General features: G+C 43.6%; 1 protein-coding gene across 1 annotated transcript in view; it reads right to left on the reverse strand.

The window, feature by feature from the left end:
- The window catches only part of Lypd6 (LY6/PLAUR domain containing 6), a 136034-nt gene that overhangs the window by 13365 nt on the left and 104291 nt on the right, over positions 1 to 18378 (reverse strand). The window contains exons 2-3 of the mRNA XM_021156567.3: positions 14563 to 14751; positions 6116 to 6214 (exon numbers count right to left, since the gene is read on the reverse strand). Coding sequence (XP_021012226.1) covers positions 6116 to 6214; positions 14563 to 14680 — 217 coding nt within the window. The 5' untranslated portion in view covers positions 14681 to 14751. The remainder of the gene's footprint in view (positions 1 to 6115; positions 6215 to 14562; positions 14752 to 18378) is intronic.

Here is an 18378-nt window from a genome sequence, read left to right on the forward strand (position 1 = left end):
AGACTGCTCACTTCTCAGTGAACAAGGGTGCAAGGACCCAGCCAGAACCGGGGTCCACTCTAGCCTGCAAAGCCCAGCAGCAGCAGCTATTTCCTCGGAGTGAGACTCACCTCCTAAAGGTTCCAGAACTTACAAAAACAGTACCAAAGCTGGGAGCAACTGGTTAAACAACCAAGTGCCTGGGGAACATTTCACTCTCAAACTATAAAACCGAAGTAATAGAAAATATCTAGACAAAACCATTGGGAATTGGAGTAGGCTTCATGTCCTCAGTATACTACTACAACTAATACTACTACTAAATATAAAAAATAATAATTTTATTTAAGATGAGAGAATTTTTGGTTTAAAATATCTGGATGAAATATCTAGTATTATTATCTATATGATATCTAATTATAATATTAAATATTACATACATTATATAAAATATGCATAAATAAATAATGAAAGAAAATTTCGAGACTTTTACTTGCTGAGACAGCCATCCTTGTATCATCTTACCAATACAAAGAATAAAATGAAAAAAAAAAAAAATAGAGCAGAGCTAAAGCTACTCAAATGTGGTGAAAGCCCAGAAAAGCTTCCAGAATACATAGGATTTGATGAGCAAGGTACCAGAGAAGAGAAAAAGCCCACTTGGTTGGGCCTGACATGCTGTTCCTGGGCTCTTCTTGGGGCATTTGCTAATGCAGGAACACACAGATGCAGAGGCTGGGAAGCCAAGCAGAACATGCAGCCCAGGGGCGGAGAAGTAGGGGAGAGTCTTAGTCCATCTCAGCAGGGTTGCATGCACAAACCCAGTTCAGAGTTAGTTGGGTTAACTGGGAGGAAAAAGAAGCTGATAGGCTCAGAATGGAAGTCAAGGTTGCCAGTTATTCACACTTAATGTTTAAAAAATACTATGGACTTCCTGCTTCTATTGTTTCTGTCAATAGTAAGTTTGGGCAGCATTGTGTAGCAACTGTTTGTGTGAACAGATGGTGAGAGGACAGGAACTTTAAAAACTCAGAGCATTCGGCAGTATTTGGTAAAGACAACGCTTATGTTCTCGTGCCTGGCAGCCACTATTCCTGAACAGACCTGCCTGTCAGGAATACACATGTGCATGTACCAAAAGACACAGAGACGAGCACTTATGCTCTTCAAAACCAGACAGAGCCCAAATGCTCACAATAGCAGAACAGATGAATTTTTTAGTGTATTCACACAATGATCTACTAAATACCTGTGAGGAAGACTAACACTGCAGCTCACAGAACACTGTAATTTCATACACAATATTGTTTGAAAGCAAGACTATGTCCCGTAGAGCTGCATTTACACAGAACACAATGACTGTGGTAACATTGTTCCTGCCTTTATGGGGTGGGATGTAATGACTGAGAGACCTATAGGGTTTTATAACTTCACATACATGGTATACATTCAGAACCTTAACTAGATAAGGATAATCAGGTGTCCACTTATGACTTTTCTTATGTCTGTCTTTTGACATTCTTTAAAAGGGGGCCAATTTAAGACCTCCATTTAGTACTGCAATATAATGAGAAGAGGGAGCAACTAAAAATTGTCTCATTTTTTAGTAGCCCGAGGTGCTGGAATGAACTCTCCAAAAAGGTAAAGATCTGTAGGACACACACTGAGTCAGATCTTGATTTCCTATTCTGAGAAATTTCAAAGCTTTGAGTTAATATGGAACTTGAGATATCTTGATGCAAAGTGTAGAAGCCTTGGGCAGGGATCTAAATCCTAAATGTAAACTTGCCTAAAAGAAAGAAAAAAGTATATATCACTCTTATTTTAAATAAATCAGAAAAGTAATCCAGGGATTGGCCTGTCAGAGAAGAAGCCTTCCTAGAAGGGCTTCTCCTCAGCTGAACTAGAGATCTCATTTCTATTTCCTGCTTATACCGATGTCCCCACCAGATGAGCATCCAGAAAGAGCCACCAGTGGACATCTTCAGTGAGTCATTTTTCACAAGAAAATGGTGAGCAGCCGAGAAGCTAGGCGCAGAGGATGCTTGTTTGCTATCTTTGTGTTTTCTTTTGCTTTTCTATCAGAAAGACTTCAAAGGGAGATTTTTGTCTTAGGGGGAGGCAATGCCACTTCCTCATGAAGGGACAAATATTCTCAGGTTAGGTCTTTTGAGCTGACATTTAAACCCCAGACTCTTGATGAAGATTTATATAGATCCTCTATCAACACAGAGACATCACGGGCAAAGTAACATGTATCTAACCACGTGACTCTCAGCTCCTATTTTGCATCTTCTGTTCCTTTGGTTGGCCTCTCTCTTATGATACCATCTCAATATCCTTTCTGTTTACAAAATCAAGAAAAAAGTGACCAGGTTTGGAAAAAGTATGATGGAATTGCAGCAAAACCTGCAGCAAGTAGAATCAATGACGGAGTGCATCTTAGACTCTCCTTTTGGGAACAGAGAGTACCATGCATCTGTAAGGCTCAGAGATGTGATCGAGGAGGAAACCCTTAGTTTCTCTCGCTCGACCGCAGTGGCTGAGTGTGCAGCTAGCCGACTTGTCATTATTCTAGGGAAGATTCTAGCCAGGGCCAGCCTTCTTTGAAGCACACAGGATGCCCTGTGGGTCACAGCCAAGTGTGTCAACTCCATCCATTTTAGATGGATGTCATGGCATGCTAGATCTCAAAGCCCACACACTTCATAGAGTTCTGCTTTTGAAAACTTGAGATTCATTCGTCCCCTAAGTAATTTGGTGCGAGGCCTCATTCTATACAGACAAGTTTAAAAAGGATCATATGGAATCAGTTCGTTCACTCTCAACAAGTAATTTTCACACCCTGTGATGACTAAAACCTAGTTTAGCATGTAACAAGATAGACACATAATGGCCCAGAGATGCCACCGGAGGCCATGGTGTCTTTTCCTGGAAGCTTCCCGGCAGCGGCAGCATCTACAGCTGCTTTAGGTTAAGGTAAGCAGACAACGAAAACACAGAAAGGCTGAGTAAAAAGTCTGCATTTTAATTTAATAACATGATTATAATCACTATTGATAAAAGTCCACATAACCCTGACTCATCAACAGAAGACTCCTGTACTTTGACCTCGTCGCCTCGGGTCCGGCTTTGATTCCCACCCCTCACCTGAGGCTCAAAAGTACTCAAAATAGCCCAGGTCCAGAATCTGGGCTTCTGTGAAATAGTCTTTGATACAGACAAACTTCCTTCTACCCTCAAGTCCGGTCTCTCTGCATCTGCTGGGCACATGAAGAGAACGGTGTCATCTGTGCCCTGAGCGCCTGCTGCAAGAGTTACCTTCTTAAATTCTCTAAACCCATTCATTCCTCATTGGAGAGTGGCTGTGGTCTCTGCCGCTTGAGGAGCCGCTGCCCCTCGGCCCCCAGTCTCTTCTTCCCTTCAGCTCCCACTGCACTTAAGGCTTGGCTCATCTGGCTCTTAACTTTCACCCTCTGTTCCTAACACCCGATCCGGTCAGATCTTATCTCCCAGGGTAAACTGTCTGCTCCTAGAAAGAAGAAACTAGATTCCTATCTCCCGCTGCATAATTGTCCCAGGGGCCTGGCCTGGCTGCTTTGTGTCATGGACTCAGAGTGCGACTGTATTTGTCCCTATAAAGTTAAGAACAGAAAGATAAAAGCAGAGCGGAAAGGAGGGAAAGGGTAACTTTTGTACAGACCTTGTGTAAAGACCTCTCAGTTACTTTCAGTGAGCTGTACCGTGAAAGGGGCAGATTCCGATCTAAAAGGGAAGCACCCGGATAGGGCTTTCTCTCTTCCTGGAGAGGCATTCCAGCAGAGTGCTTCTGGTCACCTGTGTTTTGTCCTCTGTGACAGGGAGGGATTTGTCTGCCAAAGACTGAATACCAGCTAACATTCCTCCCTATAAGCTCTGCTGAGGGATCTGAAGGCTAAGGGCTCTGTCAACTCTCAGAGGTCACATGCTGCTACTGGCTGAATAGGTCCTCCAACATTCTTATGCTGTAACTAATTCATCCGGAGGATGGCATTAAGGGTGGAACCTTTAAGAGGCAGTTAAGTCAGAAAGCTAAAGTCCTCGTGGGCAGGCATGGGACACCTATAAAGGCCTTAGTAAGGAGTATTCGGTCCTTGCCTCCTAGCCTCCCATTGTGAATACATAACAGTGCTCTCCTCCGGAGGTCACAATATGAAGGGGACATGTTGGAAGCATGGTAGCAGACGGCTCTCCAGACACTGAATGGCCTGGAGCCTTGCTGTTGGGCTTTACGGCCTTCAGAACAGTGGGAAATGAATTTCTCTTGTTTTCAGATCTCCGAGATTCAGACAGCATGTTCTAGCAAGTGGCAACAAGGTCAGAAGCCTGCTGGCCAGATCTGTTCCAGAAGGAGCTAGCCCCAAAACAGATCTTTCTAGATTTATCCAGAGTCAGTGTTGACAACTGCCAAATTTTGCTGCATATTGGAGCCACTCAGGGAGGTTTTTTTTTTTTGTTTTTTTGTTTTTGTTTTTTTAAAGTCACTGTCCTCAAATCCACCCCATGCTAGTAAAAAAGTGACATCTGGGAGGGTCTCTGGTAACCAGTGTGTCCAAGCATTTATTAGCTGGTTGCAATGTGTGGATTTGTGGCTTTTGAGAGGCAGCTGTGCAGCAGGCCCTTTAGCAAACGATCCAAATGTTAATCCTATAGTGCTAATGTCAGGACATGAAACACTGACTCGTTTTGGATGAAGGCAATGCCCCCAGAAAGAAACAAGACAGGACATGGTTTACCGAGGTGGCTGGGTTTACCTTGTGATTAAGGTAAACATGGTTTACCTTGTGATTAAGCTAGGCTCTCCCCTCCTCATCTATTTCTTTCTCCTGGTAATCTTTTAAGGCCCCCTGACATCACTACCTAAATGAAATCCAGAAGACTCTTGAAATGGGATGTTTCCCTCCTAGGAGGTAAAGTTCTCACGCTTGACTGTTCATCTGATGCAGGGCCCGAACCTCTGACGCTGGCTCAATTCGTGTAGAGATGTGGTACTTGGCATCTGCTCCCGTGGTGCCCATTGGAAGGGTAAGTTCTCAGGCTCATTTCAGACCTGATGGGTCTGTTCTGTAGGTGAGTGAGGGAGCTGTTCTGGGATAAGCCACAGTGGTGGTGCTGCACTTTGAGAGGCACTGGAGCATGCCGGGCACAGAGGTTCAACAAGTTCTCTGTGTACTTCTGGAAAGCCGCAGGAGCATCTGAGGTTCAAGGGTGTTAGCCTGAGGAGCTGCTCTGTCTCTTATTTAGTGCTGTCTTAGCTCTCCCAATTTCTAGTCTAACATGACAAGCAGGGGGGACATTCTTTGGGCTGGGTTATAAGAACTCTTGCATTATGTTGAAAAATACTGTATTGAGTGTGTTCATCCTTTTAACACATCTGAATAAAATCAACAGTGAAAAGCACTCACTCTTCATACTATGGCCTGCCCCATATTCCTCACCCCGCCCACTCAACCAGTCTACTTCCCTCCAAACTAAAAACAGCCAATTAACCATGACCTCACACACAGCCAGAAACGCTGTTTTCACTTGCTAGATGGAGAGATGTGAATAGGATATGTCTTCTTTTTCAAATGAGCCTTTTTGGTCAAAATTTCAAGCTTCAATTGCAGTCCATCTCGACCTTGAAAGAGAGCTTCAGCAGTTTAAAAGGCTCAAGGTTTTTATTTATGCAGCGATGGCATTTAGAATGCCAGCTTTCACACAGTCTCAAAATGCAAGTCTGTGGCGAGATGGGCAATAAATGAAATCTTTACATGAGCATCGATTCATCCTTCACATGAAAGAAGTGACTATGGATGAAGGCTTCAAAGAGTGGCAAACAGGCTGCCCATTCTCTACTGTTCCACACTTGGCTCGCCCCAGGGCAGAGAAGTCTCAGTTACCTCCTGTGGAAATCCAGAGATGCTTCATGAGAGAGGGGGCAATCATGGGTCCCTTTATGTCTGAAAGCCTTTGAGGATGAGTTATACATATGCTTAAAAGATCTGCCAATAGACTTAGACAAGAGGAGCCCTTGTGATTATGAGCATGTACCAGGTCTTCAGGGCTGCGGACTCTCGAGCAGCTCTGGGGACCCAACCACTTTCTGAGACTTTACCTCGAGGACAGTAGATGTCAGGAGCCCATCGGTTGCATTCATAATTGTCCGCTGCTTTCTCACAGGTGAAACACTTAAACCCACCAGGATACGGAGTGGCTACAGAAACCAAGAGGAAAAAAAATTCGATTTTTAGACTGAGTGAAGAGTCCTATAAAGTTAAGTATATTCATTTAAAGAGGAGTTTTCACGAATTTTTAACAGTGAAGTGATCTGATGACTCACTTTACAATGGACAGTTTATTCCTGAGGCATGAATACTTGTATTCACACACAAAAAAATTGCATACAACTATCCAAATGGTTGTATTTGAACAAGTTGCCCACTCCTGATTAGACAATATGAAATTTAAGTTGCTTCCAAATCTGAAATTCTTGAGCACCAACATACTCCCCAAATTCCACACCTGATGTCATGTGACCAGTTATAGAATTGAAAAGGCTCCATTCAATTCCTCCAGGGACTGTATACAATTCTTCCAGGATATTTACAAGGTATATCCCAAGATATTTCACTACATACATTCAGGTATTCCCAAAATCCAAAAGCAAACACCTGAAGTACCATGAACTTCGGATACAGGCTATTTACCATATAAACGATCCCAAGTTGTAGCAACTCAACTATATATCAGTAGGTGAGTGGGTTAAACAAACTGTGGTACAACCATACTATGGAGTAACAGGTACCAATAAAAAGGAACAAACTGTTAATATTTTCAACAGCTGTAATACATTTTCTTGGAATTACTCTTAGTGGAAAAAAGCCAATCAGAAAGGTTTCATTGTGTATGGTTATATTTATATTATTACTTTATTATTTTTACATCTTTATATTTCTGTATGAATACATATTGTGTATATATGTATGAATGTATGTATGTTGTGGCCTCCCTTCCCCCCAGCCTGGAACCTGCCTGCTCAAGGGTGGAGCTACCGGCTCATTCGTCCTGCCACGCCCACTGCTGGAACCTGCCTCTGCTGCCTGGAGTCACACACGTGTTCGTCCTGCTACTGGACCCTGAGTTACTTGGTGGGAAATTGGGTTCCCTCCCCCTTCCTTTATAAACTGAGTGTCTGGAAATATTAAATTGAGTCTTGATCAGAGTCTTGTCTTGACTCCATTGTTTCTTCCGCCCCGTCTAGATTCCTCTCTTTGCAGGGAACTGCCATTCTCAGTGAACCGTTCGTGTTGTGGACCGCAGGCGGGCCGCAACAGTATGTATTGTGTGTATGTGTGCCCATGTACCATAGCATGCATATGGAGACAGAGGACAACCTCTGTGCAGGAATTGGTTCTCTCCTTTCACCAAAGTGGCTTCCTGGGAACCAGAACCACGTGATGAAGCGTGATGGCAGAACCACCTTGCCCACCCACAGATCATATGGGTCCATTTATGAAGAACTTCTGAAATGACAGAATTTGGAGTGGGCTGCATGCAGGTGAGTGGTTGCCGGGCGTGACTCTGCTAGGTGCAGGCAGTGTTTGGAGAAGAACTATGGATCCCACAATTCCAGCAATGCTCTCTGATCTTTCCCATCCCCTCTCCATGCCTGGCTTGTGCTTCCTGCCTTCAGAAGACATTGCCATCCAGGTACCACTTCTTCTTGGTCCTGTTCGTAAGCACAGGTGAGGGTGTCCCAGGAGAACCACGTTCTGGATGTGCTTATTCCACCAGAATGTTCTGTCAGCTCAAGGCAAGGGGTCAACAATCAATGTCAGGCCTTGGGGCAGGGGATGGGCAGGCCTTCTGGTTTCTCATTCCCTGGCCCATGAGCTCTCAGGTAAGCTGCATCTTACCTGGAATTCTTTGCTTGCCTTGAGATTTAGATCTCTGACTTTCACAAACAGATCCTGAGCATTTTAAAAATGTATAGCAGCACTACCTGGCCTAGTTGGAAGCTGCAGACACTTATCCAGTTCATCTGCAGGAGCCAACAGCTCTGCCTTACAGATGGCTGAGCCCGAGGATCCCACCGGTAGAAATAATCATCTCAGGGCAAATTGCATGGCCGCATGGAACCAATTAAGTGTGTTATCAAAAATAAATGCAGGAAGAGGCAGCAGCTTAAGGCCAGAATTATGGTCCAGATAAAACTTTGATTTGTCACCTTGCCTATTTGCATACATGCCTGCAATATTTCACAGAATAGACTGTGGTGATAGTACCTGGATATGGTCAGAAGCACTAACAAGGACAAGTTAACTGGCCCTTTCCATGGGCCCTTTTGAGAGTCTCGTGTTTCTCCCATCAGACAGTAACCCACATTTACAAATAGGTTAAAAGTAAGGGTGTAGATCATCTCTTAAAGTGATGGGACAGACTAGAGATGCTTTAGTCTCAGGAGGGAACTGCTCCCCAGGAAAACGCTCCATCACATCACTTCAAGAAGGAGAAGAAAATATTTGTGTGGAGCATACACAGGTAATTAGTATAGCTCCCCCTTCTAGCACCTAGCCAAGTCTGTCATATTTTAACTGTTGTTGGTGAACACAAGCTGGAAGAATTAAGGGGAATAAAAAAAGCAAAGTCTCAAATCCCAAAGCCGTTCAATGTCTTATGGACATTTAATAGGCTTGTATTCTACAAATATCATTGTGAGAAAACTTACACAACCATTCTAGGAAATTATATTGATTTGATACATTAAAAATAGTCTCGCTATTAACTTTAGATTATTTAGCACATAAATCAAATATAAAATATTTGACAAAAAAAAACCCCATCATTTTTCAAACAATGATCACATACACCGAGGTTTGTGACTGTAAGCTAGCTGTACCATTTCAGTCCATATGATTAATTCACTAGGATATTCCAATTTTATCAGTCTGCCACTGTAGCCAAAACAATTTTTTGGCTGGCTTGCTGGTTTAGTTATTCCTGGAAACTTTCCCATCAAAGTGATAAATTGAAAACTTTGAATAATGACCACCCAACTGCTCCAAGAATAAAGTTATCGAGAACCAAGCACAAATAACTTGCTGTGTTCCCAAACTTGGGCTATTTAATCAGCTTCTCAAAATGATCTTTTATGAGACTGATGACATAGTGAACACTGTAACTTCTTACATACCTAAACCCTCACTCTGAAATTAACCCAAAGACATTGGAACTTGAGAAGTATGAGCCAGAACACTATGCAGCTAAAGACAGCTTTCCTTCAAACCATTCCTATCTAAACAAGCTTATCAGTATATGTCCCTGGTGACTGGACAAACCCTCTCCACTGTGGTCAGTCATTTTTTAAATTATTATTTCTTTCATTTATTTTCAAAGTTTCATGTGTATGAGGCTTTTGTCTGCTGCCATGGCTGTGTGCACTCTGTAAAAGCCTAGGATCTGTGGAGGCCAGCAGAGGGTGTCAGATCTCCTGCAACTGGAGTCACAGATGGTTCTGATGAGTTACAGATGCTTCTGTGGGTGCTGGGACCTGAACCTGGGTCCTATGGGAGAATAGCCTGTGTCCTGAACCACTGAGCTATCTCTGTAGGCCCTTGTTGGTCTGATTTTAAAACCTACAAATCCATATCTGTTTCCATCCTCAAGCACTGTAGCTTAGTATCCATTTGTGAGAATTTTTGTTGACATCTTGCCTGGAGAACAATGGATAGCACTGATTCCTGGCAAATCGTTGCAAACCTATTTGACTTGAAGTGACTGTAGCACAATACCAAATAAATGATTAAGTTCTTCCCTGTGGAAATATTTAACTTGAAATAAGGTCAATGGATGAACAACTCTCGCCAGTATCTTGTTAATTGATACTTCATCTGATAAAGAGTTTGTTTTTCTTTTAAGAGACAGTGAAAGAGGTTCCTAAGATGTGCTATTTTCTTCTTTATTACTTCAAAGCCTTATGGAGCGAGCGGACTTCAGATCCTGGTGGCCCCAGCTGTGAATGAATCTAATTTGGCTCTTGATCACAGAGCTAATAAGCTTAGTAGCCTGCATTTCAGGGCATAAGGCCTTGGTCCCTCAAGAGAAGCAGATTGTAAAGAAGAAGAAAAAAGATGAAAAAGAAACAGTGGAGTGCCCAGTTACTTCCTGTAAGATAATCTGTCCATTAACTCTCCTGGTCAGCCATAGTTCAAGCTTCCATAATTCATCTGTAAGGCTTCGGGAAAGATTTACCCTTTGTTTCCGTCTCCTGGAACTTTTGCCTGGACAAAGACCTTCAGTTAGTGGAAATGTGGTGAAAACAGATGCTTCCCAATGTATGCTTATGTGCAGTGTGTCTGCTCTTGCCAACTCAGTTCCCACTGTTTTTAGAAAATAGATACAAATATAAAAATTCTAAAACTCTAATATTATCTTTTGTCTTGGTCCACTAAGCAACAAAATGTTGCTGATATTCTTTTACATGAACGTATTTCTAATAGAATGTGCTTCCTCATACCTATCTAGAAGAACTCTTTCTCTGTAGGATTTAATGAAGTGTAGGACTGTGCATAAATATCCTTGGTTCCCTGTGTGGGTCATAAGCAAGCCCCTGCAAGGGCATAGCTCTTTAATTCACAAGATTAAGAAGGGCTCAGAACACACATGCGAAAGGAAATTGGATTGTTTTCCAGGAGTGTTTTCTATTCTACAGAAAGAAACGAAGGCCAAGAGCAGGGCACAGTCATTTTATTAAATTTTCTTGTGTGATTTCTGACATCTGAATAAATAGTCCCATTTCTCTCAATATTAACTTTTGCTTGGGGAATTGTAATTAGATTTGGGTGATTTAACCAGAGAAGAGAAAGAGAAAGCAGAACTTCTCCCATGATGATGATAATGATGAAGAAGAGGAGGAAGAGAAGGAGGAGGAGGCAGAGGCCGAAGTACATACTAATTATTGAACAGGATGTTCTGGAAGATAAACCTGAAATCCATAAGTTTATTTCTTATAATACTTGGAAACTTCCAAGATTTGGAAACCAGAGAGCACAGTAGATTAATGAGGAGAGGCTGATTTCCTCAGGCCCAGTTATCATCAGGGATGCTGTCTGGACCTCAGAACAATGAGTTTGTTTGGCACAGGAAACATACGTGTGTGTGTGTGTGTGTGTGTGTGTGTGTGTTCTCAAGCTTCTTGTCCCCCCTCTTCCCCCATGTTCTTCCGTGGACAGATGCTGTGCTTTGCCATATACATTAATAGAATCTGGCTCACTCACTGACCCAGAGAAAGCAGCTTGTACCTCCACCTACAAAGTGAGGCAATTGTATAAATAATTCAAAATCAAACTAATCCCGGGTTCCCCTCATGTATTTTTTATGGCCAATGTTCAACAGAAAGTTGCTTGACAGTAGAAAGAATACTCCATCTAAGCACAACCAAGGGCTCAAGGGCAGGGAACCATGGCTGTTTACAAAGCAGCCGTGAAAACAAACACCCGCAGCTCCCTTCCCAAGTAGTTTGGAGCACTGTGAAGTTAACTCTAATCCAGCGTGGGCAGAATAGCAAAGCTTTACAGCCCAACAAAGAGGCTCAGTGCCTGTGACCCGCGAGACCTGCCGGCGAGTGATCTGCTTACGGGCGAGTTAGAATCCACTTCTTCAACCCTTTTCAGGCTTCAAAATCATGTCAGAAAATCCCTTGCTTCTTACCTATTTAGTTAACATAAATCACATGAGTGAGATTTGCCAATTACCTTATTTATTTTATTTTATTTTATTCGGGAGAAGATGTTGCTATGCAGCCCATGCTGGCCTGGAACTCATTAAGTAGCTCAAGGGGCCCTCAAATTCTCCTGCTTCAGCCTCTTCAGTGCCAGGACTATTGCCATGTGCTACCACACCTAGCTTCCCTTGACTCCTAAAGAGCAGAAGTAACTCCTCGTGGCCTGTCAAAGTTCTTCTCTCAGAGTCAACACTGGTATCAACTTTTCAAATAAGAATGCACTCACCCCAGGCACTAACTGGCTACCCCACTGAGAAAAAAGTAGTATAGCTTGACCTGGTTTACATAAACCCATTCACTTCAATTTTCAATGTCTACCCTGTATATAGCCTTAGAAATGGCCTTGGATGGATGAGTTTGTGATCTGAGTCTCTCACTGATTCGAGCACTCTGGCACTCACTCCTGAAGGACTGAAACCAGGCTCTTTGTCTTACCATCTTTGGGGCAAAGAACAAAATGTAATCTAGTGAGCAGAGCAAGTATCAGTATCTTCTTTTCACATAAAATTTTAAAACAGAGACAAAAACTCCCGCAAAATTGAGCAACCAGATAAATTTCCCATGCAAGTAATCAGTAGGCAGACCCCACCAGTGAGGGCACAGGTGTAGTAGGCAGGAGCCACCAGTGAGGGCACAGGTGCAGTAGGCAGACCCCACCAGTGAGGGCACAGGTGCAGTAGGCAGGAGCCACCAGTGAGGGCACAGGTGCAGTAGGCAGACCCCACCAGTGATGGCACAGGTGCAGTAGGCAGGAGCCACCAGTGAGGGTACAGGTGCAGTAGGCAGGAGCCACCAGTGAGGGCACAGGTGCAGTAGGCAGGAGCCACCAGTGAGGGTACAGGTGCAGTAGGCAGACCCCACCAGTGAGGGCACAGGTGCAGGAGGCAGGAGCCACCAGTGAGGGCACAGGTGCAGGAGGCAGGAGCCACCAGTAAGGGCACAGGTGGAGTAGGCAGACCCCACCAGTGAGGGCACAGGTGCAGTAGGCAGACCCCACCAGTGAGGGCACAGGTGCAGGAGGCAGGAGCCACCAGTGAGGGCACAGGTGCAGGAGGCAGACCCCACCAGTGAGGGCACAGGTGCAGTAGGCAGACCTCATCAGTAAAGGCACAGGTGCAGTAGGCAGACCCCACCAGTGAGGGCACAGGTGCAGTAGGCAGACCCCACCATTGAGGGCACAGGTGCACTAGGCAGAAGCCACCAGTGAGGGCACAGGTGCAGGAGGCAGACCCCACCAGTGAGGGCACAGGTGCAGTGGGCAGGAGCCACCAATGAGGGCACAGGTGCAGTAGGCAGGAGCCACCAGTGAGGGCACAGGTGCAGTAGGCAGACCCCACCAGTGAGGGCACAGGTGCAGTAGGCAGGAGCCACCAGTGAGGGCACAGGTGCAGTAGGCAGACCCCACCAGTGAGGGCACAGGTGCAGTAGGCAGACCTCATCAGTAAAGGCACAGGTGTAGTAGGAAGACCCCACCAGTGAGAGCACAGGTGTAAAACACTATGACTGGCTGTCTAAAAACTACAACAGCAAAAAAACTACTGTCTATCAGGGACAGGTCTGCTTCTCCACAGGTATTATTCCTGGTCTATAAAATGATGCTATAGCGTTTATATAAGTTTACTGGGTTAGAAATAAACTGACAACGTACCTGAGAACGTGCCACAGCTTATACTCAGTACAAAATTTCCTATGCATTACATTACACAATAGTCACAAAGGCAGGGGATTTGTTTCAAGTCAGGAAGCTAGGCAACAGCTGACCTAGGCCCCTAGGTGGGCCACATGCCATTTCCCAAGCTATCAGAATTCACCATTCTAGTACTGAGGGGCTGAGAAAGTCCAAGCAGCCTCCTCTTTGCATACTGTATGATCGCCCAGAGAAAGAACCATTAGTTTAGCTGCCTGTCAAGTCTTCACGCCTATCACCATGTTTGTCATGCAACAGACATTTCAAAAGAACAATCTGCTTTGGGGAACAGCTAAAGCCCCGGATACACACAATATTCTCGGCCCTCACCACCAGAAGGGCAAGATGACTGGAACCAAAACAAACCCAGAAACCAAAATCAAAACCAAAACCATAACAAAAACAAACCAAACAAAACAAAAACAAAACCAAAACCAAGAGAACACAGGAGCAGCAGTGAAGACCCAGGAAGCCACACTACTGTTTTCCAAAGTGTAATCTCCGGGGAAATCTGTACCAGAAAACCCCAGAATGCTTGCTGCAAGCAGGAAGCACAAGTAAGAGCCCTGATATATGCAGAGCAGAAACCAGAGGGCTGGGAACTGCTGCTGGGACCTGCAATGCTGTGGGCTCCCTGGACAGTTCGAAACCATGGGAAAACCCAGGAAGTAGGAAGGTGTGGAAGGCAGTGGTGTTTTAACTGAGGCTCAGATGCCAGCGAGAAAGACCAGCCATTAATCAAGCTATAAAGGTCTAATCCCCTTGGGAACAGCCCACCTCCTGGGATGGGCCGGTTCCCTTTGATAGCTGGCTGAGAACAACACAGCAAAAGGGAGGGGTGTATGAAGTCAGCGGGATGTGTTAGGAACAGAGGAAACAAGCCTCATCATATAGTGTAAGATACAAACCAAACCTTCTGTGGAAAGGTGATAGTAAGACACAAGGCGACCTTTATTACACCCCTAACTAAATCACCTGATGTCCACCTCTCCCCGCCCCTGCATTAACTATAGACATGCTTCAATTCCTTTCTCATCAGAAATGAAGCAACATTTTTTTTCCAGACAAGAGAACAAGCAGAAAATAGTCTTACTTGAAGGGTGGAGGTAGATTATGTCTTTCACTGTGAAGTCTCGGGACTGAGCAGCCTTCAGACAATCAGCCACCAGGCTCAGCAGTAGGAGCCAGGCCAGGGCAGGGCTAGGTTCCATGGCAGACTGGCGTGTCACTCATACAGAGGGCCTCAGAGTGGGCACTTGAGACGGTGGAAGAGAACTGGCACCTGAAATATAAACGCAGACTCATCTCAGTATCCAACAGGAGACAGCGAAGGCAGCGTGGCTGATCTCAGGTAGGTGAGTTGAGCAGGGGAGGGACAGCATGCTGAGCTGGAGGAAACAGGTGCCAAAAGGGAGAACCGTATAAATGGTAATTTTAGAGCACTCAGAACATTCCAGCCTGAATCTATGCTTAATCAGGCTGCTCCTACTGGTAACAATCCTTCCTAATATCCAGCAGAGATAGTATCAAGAGAGATTGAATTTTAATGAAATCCAGCTATTTTTTTTTTGCCGGGAGGCCAGGGGACATGTGCCAGAGAGCAACAATAAATAAGTCATGTGCAAGGCTCCAAAAGCTTTTCCTTAACAATGGTCCAGGTCAGCATCCTTTCTGAGTGCTAGCCACCATACCAAACTGTAGGAGCTAGACTCAGATTTGGAAGGAAATACGGGTAAGATGACCTCTTCCAAACCCCAGACCATCTCAGTAACACAAAATCTCCTTAACATAACCAGCCTTTATTGGTGAGTACTGTGGAAGGCATTTGCAAATATCAGTCTATTCTAATAGCCCTATGAGGTTGCCACTCCAATGACCCCATTTGCAGAGAACGGGCCCAAGCACGGAAGGGCAGAGCTGGCTTCTACTCACAGTGTAGTTTTCAGTTCTGCATCTCAAACACCAGCAAATGCTGTACTCTGCTGACACGTGGGTGATAGGAGCTTGAGTTGCTACCTAGCACTAAGCAGTCATCTACTGTCCTCCACTCTGACTCTTGTTCACTCGAAACTGAGAACAGTGAAGCCCTGGGTAGACTGTCCAATGCTCTCAGAATGCTGGGACTATTTCTTCACAAATGACTCCTCCACCATATCCTTAGTTGTGCAGAAAGTCTGGGTCTCCCATTCTGTGTTTCCAAATTCCATAGTCTCTTGCTCATTAATGGGAGTCAAAGTTAGGTATTCACTTGCTTCAACACAATTAAACATCAGCAATTTGGACATTCTGTTTATAGACTTAACATAAATATTCAACAAGATTATTTTAATTGTTCACATTTTTAAGTTCTCCTATGTGTGGGGGTGGGGGGTGGGGGTGGAGTGGAACCTAAATAATCACCAAAATATTATAAAGGAGAGAAATGAAGTACAGAAAAAGCAGGGTTTAAGAGTCAGTGTTTTAGGTTTGAAAACAAGTCTTGAGCCTAGGTACTCAACTACGCTATGCCTCCATTTCCTCGCTTGCAGAAGGAGCTTCCTTCCCACCTCAAGACTTTATGAAGATTACAAATGTTACACAGTAAAAAATATGGTATCTCCTAGTGTCTTTCCTATTATATGTTTTGTTCAGAATCAGCCAGTGTGGTTTGCAATTGAAAGTAAATAAAGTGAGATTTACTTTGTTCAGCATTCAATTCACATTCCTAAGTCAGAAAAAAGGAAAAATATTCAAACATCTCAAACTGCCCAAGTAAGACACATAAGGATCCATGTTTCTTCCTCCTCAACATCTGCCCCCGTGGTTACCAAGGTTGGCACAAAGCCAGTAGGAAAATGGAGAAAGTGTGGCAGCCGAGGTTCCTGCAGACCTTGTGACTTTCTGCCAATCCTCACCAAGGAAGCTGAGTGCTGCCCTTACAATTCTCCCTATAATGGTCTGTGTTGCATGATATTTACACATTGCTTTAAGCACACTTCACTTATACATGTGGTGTCAATGGAAGCAGCAAGCACAGCCTTCATTGCCCTTCCTCCACACCTATCCTTGGTATGAATCCACACTCATCATGGTGGACTATCATAGACGACGTTAAAGCAACTATTCTGCTCACCCCAAGAGATGTGGCAATCACCTTTCCATACTGTAACAACATAGATGAGGTAAGTACCTTACAGAAAGGAAATGGTTATTTATGTGTTTAGCTGACTCTGTTGTTTGAAGCCTATAGGACTGACCACCATGGCAGAGGACTGTAAAGCTGCTTACTTGAATGCAGCCAGGGGGAGGGCAGTCACACATCCTCATCAAACACATAGTGACTTCACTTCTTCCCACTAGACACCAATTCCAAAGCTTCAACCACTTCCAGTTGTGCCACAGGCTGTCAGTCAAGCTGTCAGTACATGGTCCTTGAGATAGACTTGCCCAAAATACAATAAGAACCACCATTTTACACAGGAAAGGGCAAGCTGGAGTCCTCTGACCCAATTTGTTCATGAAAAAAACTTCCAAATTTGCAGAGTTCCAACCCTTTCTTAGCCATGAGTTTTAAGGTATTAAGTGGAAACCTTCTAAAGTCTTAAGTAGTTGAAACTTAATTCTCCCAACAGTTTGTGACACTGATCCTTCTTAGGAAAATGAGGCCTTTCCTACGTTTAAGAATGATTAGGAAAAACAGACTAAATGGGGAGACACCAAAGCTATGGAAAGTTCTGGAAGCTTAATATTACTTTGTACACTGTCACTGTCACAGCATGAAACTGTTCTTAAAAGTCTGACAATGAAAATTCACTGTTATGTACAATTATTCTTTAAGATTTTTTTACTGAGATAAAATTAATATAGCATAAATCTTACCACGTTATAACCCAGCAATACTTGATATACTTTTCTTAACATTGCAGAATCATTATTAGCTACTTTAGACCATTTCATTCCATTTAAAAATCCTATACTCAATAAACACCGTCACTCCCAGTGCCTTCCACCCCCATATTCTGACAACCACTAAGATAATTCTCATCTCTGTGGATTTCATGTGAGTGGAATGGTACCGTACTCGGCCCTTGGTTTCCTAGTCCCTCAGGCCGTCATAATGTTTTCAAGGTTTATCTACATTATAGGATTGATAATATTCCTTTTTATGGCTAGATATCTCATTGAAGAAATATAATACATTTGTTTATTCATCAGACAATGTCTATTTGAATAATTTCCACTCGTGGATATTATGAATAAAGTTGTTTTTTTAACATCCATGTACATTTCTTGAGGCCAAACATACATATTCGTGTTTGCTTATTTACCCAGGACTTGGTCTCATTAGTACCAAGGGTCTAACCCCAAGTGAGCTGCCAGGGTCCCAGAGCAGTTGTACCATCTTATATTTTCCAATGAAAGATACCTGAGTTTTCTCTACATCCTCACCAGCATTATTTCTTCCTTTCCTTCTCAAAACACACAATTAGAGCCCACCCAGTGCAGGTGACATGTGCCTCACTATGTTTTTTTCTCTCGCTCCCTTTTTTTATTGGATATTTTCTTTATTTATATTTCAAATGTTCACCATGTTTTATTATCTACTGGATTTTCTTGCATTTATTTTCACTTCAGGAAAGCAATGGGTTTGAACATATTTTCATGTGCTCCTCTGCCACTAGTACATCTTCTCTGGCTAGTCATATCATTTACCCAATTTTAAACTGGACTATTGATTCTCTATTGTCAAGATGTGAGAATTCTTATATCTAGATTCTAGACATTTTCAGGTGCAACAGTATCATCAAATATTTTCTCATACTCTTTGTATCTTTTTCTGCTTTTTAAAAAAGGGTCTAATGATATGACCTTGGCTGGCCTGATCCTCCCTAAGTAGACCAGGCTGTCCTCTCTCAGAGACCCACTAACC

The sequence above is a fragment of the Mus caroli genome, unplaced genomic scaffold, assembly GCF_978045245.1.
Source record: "Mus caroli unplaced genomic scaffold, Mus_caroli_1 scaffold_2, whole genome shotgun sequence".
NCBI classification, from domain to species: Eukaryota; Metazoa; Chordata; class Mammalia; order Rodentia; family Muridae; genus Mus; species Mus caroli.